Source organism: Equus przewalskii, chromosome 23, assembly GCF_037783145.1.
Source record: "Equus przewalskii isolate Varuska chromosome 23, EquPr2, whole genome shotgun sequence".
Taxonomy (NCBI): Eukaryota; Metazoa; Chordata; class Mammalia; order Perissodactyla; family Equidae; genus Equus; species Equus przewalskii.
Genome location: NC_091853.1, coordinates 4735346 through 4747560, shown reverse-complemented (window position 1 = coordinate 4747560; position 12215 = coordinate 4735346). Strand labels below are relative to the sequence as shown.

Here is a 12215-nt window from a genome sequence, read left to right as displayed (position 1 = left end):
ATATTCATGTGCATTGAAATACTCAAATTGTAATATATCCTTGTTGTTAAGAGAGATACCTAGGTTGACAGAAAAAGGAAGCAGATTAATCTTTTACCTGTTTTACAGTGAGCTGATCCAGTTTATTACAAGTGGTCCTATTATTGCCATGGAGATTTTAAGAGATGATGCTATATGTGAATGGAAAAGACTACTTGGACCTGCAAACTCTGGGGTGGCACGTACAGATGCTCCTGGAAGCGTTAGAGCCCTCTTTGGAACAGACGGCATAAGAAACGCAGCTCATGGCCCTGATTCTTTTGCTTGTGCTGCCAGAGTAAGGTGTTCTAAAAATATTTTAATTCTGTTTCAGTTTTGTTAAATGTTTTATGTCAAAGTAAAGCATTTCTGTCACTGCTGACTTAGGGTGGATTTATCCAGTTGAACTAGTAGTAGGGAAAACCTTTGACCTTTTGTTTAGGATCAAACAGTGTTGCAAGTGATATTTCTCCTTTGTGAACTGATAAGCTGGTCATGGTCAAGATACGTTTTCTCCAATTAAAACACTTGTTGTCCCATTTCTTGTTCCAAAGAATTAAATTACTGAGACTCATCAATGTTTGAATTATTGAATTCATGTACGAATACCAGTTATAGATAGTAAATATTAAAGAAAGCATCATTTTATACATTCTCTCTTTGACCGAGACCTAACAGTGTATTTTCAAACTTAGCATCTTTTTCTTTTCTAATTTACAGTTACTGTTATGAAAAAGTTTCTCTAAAATGACTCCTTATTTTAAATCCGTATAAATAAAATATTACACTAGGTTTATACTGACATTGAACTGACAAAGTACAAATTTATTCTTAACATCATGAAAAGTTCCTCACCCAATTTAAGGTGATTTTTAGTCTGGTCATGTCTGCAAGGAAATAACATCGGACAGTTTTATAATAATTGATTTTTTTTTTCTTTTTCTTACAACTCTATCAACAAATCCTTTCAGCACTCCTTTCAAATTAGACCTTGAGTCTGATCATTGTGGTCTAAATCACTGTTATATTTTGTCTGGACTACTGCAAAGCTTCCTAATTCTTCTTTCCTCTCGTCCTCTTACACTCAGTTTATGAAATTTTACCTTGCCCAAGTGAAATTATGCCCAGAGTTATCTTTTTAAAACAAATCAGATTGACAATTCAACTATTGAAAACTCTTTAGTGAATTTTTTTTCTTGTAGAAATCTAAAGTTTTTATTGTAGCCTCCAAAATTCTACCTAATCTGGCCTTTATCTATCTCTCCATCTTTATCTCTGACCCACCTCTTCCTTATTCACTGTGTCCTAGGTACATTGACCATCTTGCTATTCCTTGAATAGCATATTTCTGCCTGGCGTATTCAATTAACAGCAAAGAGAGCAATGTGGTTGCTTGAGATTGAAGGAAGGTGGGGCTGATGAGATCACAGAAGTAATCAAGGGAGATATCACATGGTCTTTGGCTTTTTCTCCGAGGAAAATGGAGAGCCACTGCAGGGTTTTGAAAAAAGGACTGACATGTTTGACTTGCCATTTAAAAAGATCACTCTGGCAGCTGCATTGAGAATAGACTGTAGAGGGCAAGAGTACCAACAGAGAGTCCAGTTAAGAGGCTGTTGCAATAATCCACAGAGATGATGGCTTGGACTAGGGTGGTAGCAATGAGAGGAATATAGAGATATATTTAAAAATATATGTTTAAGATATGTTTTAAAATGTATTTTAATGGTTGAAGGTCAAATGATCAAGATTTCCTTCCAGATTGAATGTAGAGTATGAGAAAAAGAGAAGCATCAAGGATTACTCCAAAGTTCTTGGCCTGACCAACTGAAAGGATAGAATTTACATAAACTGAAATGAGAAAGGCTATGGCTAGAGTCAGTATGGATGGAAAATTGGAGGTTACATTCCGGACTCTGCAAACTTGACATGTATGTTAATTATCCAGGTAGAGACGTTGAGCAAAAAATTGAGTTTTTGGAGTTTGGGAGAGAAGTCTGGACTAAAGGCATAAATATGGGGGTCATTTGCAAATAGATGGTATTTAAAGCCATGAGACTGGTTGAGATTACCAAGGAGAAAGTGTAGCTAGAGAGGAAAAAGAACAAAGGTGGAGCTTTTGTGTCCTGGAGGCCAAGTGAAGAAAATATTCTAAGGGGAGAGAATGATGAGTGGCGTCAAATGAGGCAGGCATATAAAGAAGAAGGGGACTGAGAATTGGCCATTAGACTTTGCAATGCGGAGATTATTGGTGAACTTGGTAAGATGAATGTTGATAGAGAGTTGGAGGCAAGGCTCTGCTTGGAGTGGATTTAAAAGAAAATTGGAAGACAGGAATTGGAGACAGTGAATATAGACAACTCTTTTAGGGAATTTTGCTGCAAAGGTGAGCAAAGAAATGAGGTGGTAACTGCAAGGAAAAGCAAGAACAGTGTTTTTAAGATGCAAAGAATTACAGATGTGAAAAATTGATAAAGTGTGAATAAGAGGGAGGCTTACTGGAGCAATGCCATTGATTGGGTCAGAGGGACTGGAAACTAGAGCCCAGACTGACCGCACATTATTGCGCGGGCAGTCGGCTATCGCAACAAATGGGAAGACGGAGTATGTGGGCGTAGATGCTGATTCTTTTCCTATTGCCTCAGTTTTCTCAATAAGAAAGTAGGAAGCAAGGTCAGCTAAAAGTGAGGATGAGGGGAAGGTATTGGTTGGTTTCAAGAGAGAGGAGATGTGAAATAGTCATCTAAAAGACTAGGAAAAGGAACAGGTTAGGGAAATATGGTATGATTGCTGTGCTGAATTAATGGCCCCCCTGATGTTATGGTGGTGAATGGTGAGTGTGGTCGATCTCCAGCCGTGTTTGCCTACATGGGTGTAGGTGCAGAGCAAATGGTGAGTTGGCTTTAACCATGGCTGTGGTTTTGTGAAGCAAATATGATAGGAGGGTCGAGGTAGTCAAGGGTGTAGCCAAGAGAGTGATTGTAGTCTTCGACCTTTGATCTTAGTAGGAAATGTTTACTGTAAATGTAGTATTATTTTCTATAGTGAAGTTACCAGATTTTTTAGGGTATTATAAAAATGATAGGCATAAATAGTTAATGAAGGAAATAATGGAGGGCTGAACTGAAAATCACTGACCATGTTCATTTATATTTTCCTGTTTCCCCCCGTTACCATCTTACCCCATTTATTTCTTTGTTCTTTATTTCCACCAGTTCATTTAATAAATTTGAGCACAAATATGCTTGTCAGATTTCACATAACTTAGGCTCTCTCTGTTTTACACATTCAATGACCCCACTGGTGAGTTCCAAGAGGGCAGGGATCTTTATCTGTTTTGTTTTCATCATTAGAACTTGCCTGGCACATAATAAATGCTCATCAGTATTTCTGTTGGATGAATTAATTCTCCTGATACTGGTCATTAAGGTCCCTAGCTACATCCCATTAGTAAACAATGTATTTTTAAAGTGTTTGTATTAAAAACTCTGATATAATCTAAGTAAAATGGAAAGAAATGGAAAAATGTCAGCATATCATTTTGGTATTTTTCTCAAGATGCTTTACCTTACAAATATTCTTTGCCTTTTATGAAGTACCAGCAATCTTGACTCTAACTATACCATGTCTTTATTGGATAGTAATGTACATTGTACATTTATTTCAGTAATACTATTGATGCTGAAAATAAGTGGATTCAGAAATGCAAGGAAAGTCTTGTACCTTAACGTTGCTAAAGCTAGACTTGCCTTAAGTACATATGCTTGTGGTTTTCTATGCGTGCACATACATAACGCATGTACAAGCTTGGTAGAAAAATTCCTATCTGCAAATACAATTTGCAGAATGACTTTTTTCCCCTCTTTTTGTAGTGGAGAAGCTTCTGCAAAGTTATCTCCCATAATCCTTTATCCTAAAGAAATGTCTTAAACATATTTGTTCCTATTTTGTGAACTTAAATTTTTTAGTTCTTTGTGACATTTGTCCCTGAAATACCCCATCATTTGTGTGAACGCTTTAGTATATACATAGTCTTGACTCTTGTCTGGGAAGAGCGAGTGCTGTGGACACTGTGTTAGCTGACTAGCTATCAAGGAGAGATATACTGTGGCTGGAACACACATCATACACGAGGAGATGAGGACCGCACATGTTAACGGAGATTGAAAAACATCACACAGGCAGCCCCAAATAACCTTTCCTTGACCTTGAATTTTTGTTAGTTACTGTCTGAATTTTATTTTCTTGGAAAGTTACATATCTTTATTCATCCCTGCTAGGCAATTAGGGACATATAAAAGGCTAAGGGTAATAGCAGGGACCCTTGGAAGGAGAGAAGCTTTATGCAAAATATTTAAGCTGGTCAAATCACAAAAGAATATGAAAATTTGTTGTGCAACTTTACGTTTGTTTCATGAAGTCCCTGAGTTAGTTGCCATGACAATGACCTAGTAAAAGTACTCTTGCAAATGTTAGCTTGGATTAATAGTTGGGAAAGATATGACAACCTGCACAGGGAGAAAGAGAGAGCAAAGGCATAAAATAGAATTACTCACTTTCACCAAGAAGATATATTTAAGTAAAGCCTTTTATATTCCTTGCCTTAAATACATATTTATTCAGTACATGTAAATGAGTACTTGGAAAGCTGGCATTTTATTTTTAAAAATTGAGCAACAGAAGAAACTAGAGGGAAGTTGGGACAAAAATAATTGGTTCCTCTAGAGGAGAACAATTTGGCCTGGCTTTGACTTTGGAAAGACAGATGATAGAAGAAGTTCAGAGCTTTGGGGCTGGCGTGACCTGGATTGGAATTCCAGCTTTGCCACTTGCTGACTTGTAAGGGCTTGTTACTTGAGATTTCTGAGTGTCATTTTTCTCATTTATACAATATGGATGGATATATTTCATTTAGCACATCCAGAATTTATAAGTTTCTGTGTTTCAGTCATTTCAAAATGTTTATTGAGAAGCTACTAGTGAGCAAAACAAAAGTCCTGGCTCACATAGAGCTTATGTTTCTTCTGATTGGGGGATATCAGATAATAATAGACATATGACATGTCAGGTGGTGACTGCTCTGAGGAAAATGAAGCCTGGGAAGGGGATAGCAAGTGACCAGGGTGAGGAAGGATTGTGTGTTGAGCGGAATGCTATTAAATACAGCCATGCTCTGCATAACAACGTTTTGGTCCACCATGGACCGCATATACGACAGTGGTCCCGTAAGATTAGTACCATATAGCCTAGGTGTGTAGTAGGCTATACCATCTAGTTTGTGTAAGTGCACTCTGTGATGTTTGCACAGTGATGAAATTGCCTAATGATGCATTTCTCAGAACTTATCCCCACCATTGAGCTACGCATGACTGATGGGATATTCAGGAAACTCTTATGATCTCTGGTTTGAGCAGAGGTCAGAAGGAAGTGAGGGAGAAAATTATGCAAATATCTGAGGTAAGAGTGTTCCAGGAAGAAAGGAATAATACATGCAGAGATTCTGAGATGGGAACATGTTTGCTGTCTTCAAGGAACAGTGAGTTGGTGAGGCCAGTGGTGCTGGGGCAGAAATGTGAGTGCTTCATGGGAATAGGAGATTAGGTCAGGAGTTTCTTGGCTTGTGGCTGCATCACTCCGATCTCTGCCTCTGTCTTCACGTGGCCATCTCTGTGTGTCTGTGTCTTCTCCTTTTCTATCGACCTCAAATCTCCTTCTGCCTTTCTCTTGTAGAACACTTGCATTGGATTCAGGGCCTATATTGATGGATAACCTAGAATTATCTCATTTTAAGATACTTAAGCCAGCCCTGGTGGTCTAGTGGTTAAGATTCAGTGCTCCCACCACCATGACCTGAGTTCATTTCCTGGTCAGGGAACCACACCGCCTGTCTGTCTCTCGGTTGTCAGACTTTGGTGGCTGTATGTTGCTGTGATGCTGAAAGCTGTGCCATCCATATTTCAAATACCAGCAGGGTCACCCATGGTGTACAGGTTTCAGCAGAGCTTCCAGACTAAGACAGACTAGCAAGAAGGCCACCCACCCAAAAACATGGGAATAGCAGCAGATCATTGGCTTATATAGCATTGGAAGGTGAGAGGATGGCTCAAAAAGACCAGGTATAGTTCTGCTGTGCTTCACACAAGGTCTCTAGGAGTTGGAATCCACTCCACAGCACTAACAACTACAGCAAAATAGCCAAGGGCCAGGTCACATAAGGCCTTGTAAGACGTATAGGACTTTGAAATGCCTTCTGAATGAGATAGGAAGCCATTGGAGTGTTCTGTGCAGGGGAGTGACAGGATCTGTTTTTATGAGTTTTGCTCTGACTGCTGTCTTAAGAATAGACCAGGCAGAGTGGGGGTAGGTGTGTTGTGGGAAGCTGGAATGGGAGGTCAGTTAGTAGGTTAGTGCAATCATTAAAGAGAGTTGGTGGTGGCATGGACCAGGGTGACATATGTGGAGCTGTTGGATTTTGGATATACTTTAAAGGATTTCCAAATAGACTGGATGGGTGGATAAGAAAAGGAGAGGACTTAGGGATTGCTCTAAGCCTTTTCTTTCTTGGCCTGTGCAGTTGGAAGGATGGAGAAAATAGGATGAGGCGAACAGATTTATGGGACACAGTGGAAATCAGGAGTTCTGTTTTGTACATTTTAAATATGAAATGTCTATAGTGGTAGTGGCATAGCTATATGGGTGTGGAGTTTAGGGAGGAGGTTGGGCTGGAGGTAAAAATGTGGGAGCCATCAGAATATAGATGACGTTTCAAGCCATAGGCCTTGAGGAACTCTCCAAGAGAGTGACCATAGATACAAGACTGGATGGAGCCCTGGAGCTCTCCAACACTTAGGGGTCGGCTAGATAGGAGAAAACCATCAAAGGAGACTGAGAAGGAGCAAGCAGTGAGGCAGGAAGAAAGCCAAGTGATGAAAGTATTCCAGGGTATAGGTGTGATCAGTTGTGTGAGATACTGTTTGGTCAAGTAAGATGAGGTCTGAGAATTAATCAGGGGACTTGACAACATGGAAGTGGTTAGGGATTTTGGTGAGCAGCTTTGGTGGAATGAAAGCCTAATTGGTTGTAAGTTTAAGAGAGAATGGAAGAAAGGAAGTAAAGATAGAGAATAAAGACATCTCTTTTGAGAAGCTCTGTTGTGAAGGAAGCAGACAAATGGGAACTCTAGAAGGGATGCCTTTCCCAGTTTGTAGCCCTCTACCGTGCCTTCTTGTCACTCCAGGTTTACTTCATTCATTCATTGACTACCTGCCAGGACTCTGAGTCTGCACCTGTACCATACAGGTTCTCTGAGAATATGTAGTGAAAGCATCTGGTGCAGGACTGGAAGTTATAGTTGCTGTTGTTTTTGATCAAGAAGAGTAATAAACAAAGGCAGCAATATCATGGAAAGGTACTTGGTGTCTAAGGGATAGAACATTTTAATTTTCTTCTACAATGTCTTAGCACTAGAATTGCTCAAGTGTATATACTACTATTTAAGCAATTCTTCATCTTCCCAAGTTATTTTTTAAAATATACATCAGAGCCAGTCCTGATGGCTTAGTGGTTAAAGTTCAGTGTGCTCCACTTCAGCGGCCTGGGATTGGTTCCTGGGCATGGAACCACACCACTCGTCTGTCAGTAGCCATGTTGAGGTGGCAGCTCATGTAGAAGAACTAGAAGGACCTACAACTAGAATATACAACTATGTACTGGGGCTTTGGGGATAAAAAAAAAGAGAGAGAGAGGGGGAGATTTGCAACAGATGTTAACTCAGGGCCAATCTTTTATATATATATATACACACACGCACAGAAACACACACACACATCAGTGTGGTGCATTAACATGATCTTTCAATTTTTAAATTCAATAAAATGAGTACTTTGAGCCATTTGTTTTAGGTGCTAAAGGACCTACAAACCTACACGAGTTAGTTCCTTTCTTCTAATTTATAATTAGTAGAGGACAGTTACCCAAATAACCACAACTCTGGAGGAGCACAGGGTACTGATGGAGGGTATTAGAAAAGGCCTCCTGGAGGAGGTGCTATTTGAACTGGCCATTTATACATTGTCTTTGGGACAGAGGGCTTTAGAGGGAATAGTAGAAATAATAGTAGTAAAAGCTTAGAGGCTGAAAAGCGTCTGTCTCATTAAAATAACTGATTAGTGTAACCATCTTTCTGGCTAGTTCCGATTGCTGGGTTGTCATAATAAACCATATGCAGAGCAAATAACACCCTGAATCTGCTTATGAAGTAAGGTTCATGTGATTTGATTTTATACTGGAACCATAGTAGGTTAATTAGTTTTAACTAATTATACTTCTGATTCTTGAATACTAATCTTTGTTTATATAAAGATTTCCTAGTTTTTAATTTTACATATTTTAATGAAAAGTTTAAAATTAGACCTGTCTCATGAACTAATGCTTTAGCAAAAATAGGAACTTTATGTTGATTACTTCCAATGCTTAAAATATAAGACATTATCAATTTTAATACCGGGACAGAATGATACATATTCTTTTTTATTTTTATTTTTTGAGGAAGATTAGCCCTGAGCTAACATCTGCTGCCAATCCTCCTCTTTTTTGCTGAGGAAGATTGGCCCTGAGCTAACATCAGTGCCCATTTTCCTCTATCTTACATGTAGGACGCCTGCCATAGCATGGCTTGACAAGCGGTACACAGGTTTGCGCCCGGGATCCACACTTGCGAATCCCGGGCTGCCAAAGCAGAGTGTGCGAACCCAATTGCTATGTCACTGGGCTGGCCCCTGATACATATTCTTATTGCTTTAATTATACTTCTTATATATTCTTTTGATTAGAATACTTGAAACAGTGTTCAGTTATTCTTTGTAAAAATCATTTTTAGAAAGTCTGAAACAAAGAATTTATATTATGAAACTTTAAAAGAATTGTATAGTTCTTCCTTACATAACCATCTTAGGAGTTCAAGATAAGAGATTACATATGCAAAATCATTTCTCTCTGTGTTTAGGAAATGGAGTTATTTTTTCCTTCGAGTGGAGTTTGTGGGCCAGCAAACACTGCTAAATTTACCGATTGTACCTGTTGCATTATTAAGCCCCATGCTATCAGTGAAGGTAAGCGCTACACAATATCCAATATGTTTTGTTAATAGGAGTTTATTTTGTTAATGTTTATTTTCTTGACATATTTTTTATGTAGAAATTAAAGTATAATTTTAATATTTCCATTTATTTTTTTCTTTGAAGACACATGAATAAGGGTGTCAAAATATGAGGGAAAAATCTGTCTAAATCTAGATTTCTCTTTATCTTTGTATCTGCGTGCTTTTTTTCTTTTGGTGAGGAAGATTGGCTCTGAGCTAACATCTGTGCCCATCTTCCTCTACTTTGTATGAGGGATGCTGCCACAGCATGGCTTGCCAAGTGGTGTGTAGGTCTTTGCCTGGGATCTGAACCCTCAAACCCTGGGCCACTGAAATGGAGTGTGTGAACTTAACCACCATGCCACCAGGCTTGACCCTGTAACTTTGCTTTTTATTTTGAGGAAGATTAGCCCTGAGCTAACATCTGCCACCAATCCTCCTCTTTTTGCTGAGGAACATTCGCCCTCAGCTAACATCTGTGCCCATACTTTATATGTGAGACACCTGCCACAGCATGGCTTGACAAGCGGTGTGTAGGTCTGCACTCAGGATCTGAACCGGCGAACCCCAGGCTGCTGAAGTGGAGCGTGCAAACTTACCCCTACTCCACCAGACTGGCCCCTGTATCTGTGCACTTTTAAGAGGCGTTCTTTGGGTGGTTGATCATGGTCATGCTCATCTTGTTACAGGTCTTGATTTCTTGACTTTTAATCTACCTCCTCTCCTCCCAACCACATAACTGTGTTTGACTTAATTCACTTAAATAGCACTCCTTATGTACAATTTGAAACAATGTGTATCATATCTGCAGTATGGCCTTTCTGAGAAAGCTGAAGAAACTTCCTTCCATTTTCAGTATCTGAAACCAAGTTTGACTGACATGTATATATATATATATACACACATGCATAAGATAAATAGATAGGTAGATAAATATGTATATGTGGATGTATGCTGAGAGTCTGCACGTTTCTTTATTTTTTTTCATCTGTTTATTTTAGTCTGTTATGTGTATTTCTGTCAGCTATTTCAAATCTTTTGAAAATGAGATGGGGTATAATTTAAAAGATCCCCCTTAAAAAGCTAGAATATACTAAATGATAAACATAATTGAATAGATTTTTTAAATTTTATTTTTTCTAAGTATTAAAATAATTCAGGTATATGGTAGAAAATTTGGAAAATAAAAAAAAGTAAAAAATAAAACAAAATGCCCTGTTTTCCCATCATCCTGAGTTAGTCATTGTTAATATTTTGATATCTTCTCCAATCCTTTTCTTCTGCATATGTATATATGTGTAACTGACACACGTGAATGTAATTGTTAACATGTAGATCTACAGGCTGTTTTAATTTTTAGAAGCATTTTTGAATGCTCTTAAATTCTTCATGAATATTTTAATAGTTGTACAGTATGCAGCCAAATAGATGTAGTATAATATTTGGGTACTTAGGTTGTTTCCATTTTTTTGATGTTAAGTTTGTGCACTCAGCTTCCACAGCCTGGGTTTCGTGGGTTTCGATCCTGGCCAAGGACCTACATGCTGCTCATTATGCCAAGCAGTGGTGGTGTCCCACATACAAAATACAGGAAGATTGGCACAGATGTTAACTCAGGGACAGTCTTCCTCAAGCAAAAAAGAGGAAGGTTGGCAACAGCTGTTGGCTCAGGGCCAGTCTTCCTCACTCCCCCCCCCCCCCAAAAAAAAGAGTTTTGAAGACTCTTTGTACATGAATATTTGAGAATATCTCTAATCATTTCCTCTGGCTGGTTTCCTAGAGGTAGAATTATTTGTTGAAAGAATATGAACCTTAGAGATCTTGTTGCATAATTAATACTTCTTTAATTATTTAGGAAGCACTTCAATATCTTATAGACACTTAGGACCATAATTACAGGGAACTAACATGCATGATGGGTAACAAACATTTATGGAGAACTGCCACTATGTCCTAGGTAGTAGACTGAGTACCTTCTGTATTATTTCCTTAATCTTCACAGCACTTATGTCAAGAAGGGGGATATATCATTCTTTTCCAGATAGGCAAGCTGAGGCTATATAAGTTATTTCCCCCAATTTAGAGTAGGGAACCCAGGATGCAAACCCTGCTCTGTTTTAACCTCCCTGTTCTGTTCTCTACACTACACGTATTGCTCCACGGCAATAACAACAAAAATGTCACATAGTTAGTAACACTTCCATGGAAAGTAGTAGTAATATTTGAGATGGTTGGTGTTGATAATCTATGAAAAAAATTAGATATTTTATGTTGCACTCATTTTTCTTACCTAGGGATAGATGGGGATGTATATATACAAACGTACCTACACACACACACACACAGTATATACACACATTTTAATGTGAAGAGATAAGTTCTTCTTGTCTAAATCCTTCAACTTTATAAAAAGCTTGGCATTTTAATACATCCAATTTGATTTTCATCTGATTTAATTTTTTCTAAGAAAAAATATGACACATGGAAAGAGTCAGAAATAAAATCAAATAACATTAAAATAAATACTAGTTATATACTTTAATAATTCCATAAATAAATATAACTGAAATCTAATAAAAGTGATTATATAAATAAAAGGTGATGTCAAAATGACTAATTTGGGTGATTAGGGTCACATGTGAGGGGATGCACGATAATTAGTGTTCGGGTGGTGAACATGATGTAGTGTATACAGAATTCGAAATATGATGTACGTCCGAAAAAAATAAAAATTGAAAAATAAATAAATAAAATAAAAAAATGACTAATTTTATATTTATACAGATTTAAATTATTTTTAGTCAGAGCTGTTTTTTAAAGATCAACTATATTTCATATATTCATATTTGATATATAACATAAGAGGCATATGAGTTAAAGTAAAGGAAACTTTTGTAAAATCTAATCAGATGGCAGAATACTTTAAACTTTGACATTTTAGGGCTTTTTTTCCTTTTATTTCTAAATCTTGATTTTAGGGAGACTTTAAGACTGTTTTGAAATATGTAATTAACCCAATTCAGCTTAAACTGTGGCTACAGTGAAATATAGTTTGCCG

General features: G+C 37.8%; 1 protein-coding gene across 4 annotated transcripts in view; it reads left to right on the top strand.

The window, feature by feature from the left end:
- Positions 1-12215, top strand: part of NME7 (NME/NM23 family member 7) — a 239146-nt gene that overhangs the window by 75503 nt on the left and 151428 nt on the right. For all 4 annotated transcript variants that reach the window (XM_070591547.1, XM_008534792.2, XM_070591548.1 and 1 more), the window contains exons 6-7: positions 109-316; positions 9023-9128. In XM_070591547.1, the coding sequence (XP_070447648.1) occupies positions 109-316; positions 9023-9128 (314 nt within the window). The remainder of the gene's footprint in view (positions 1-108; positions 317-9022; positions 9129-12215) is intronic.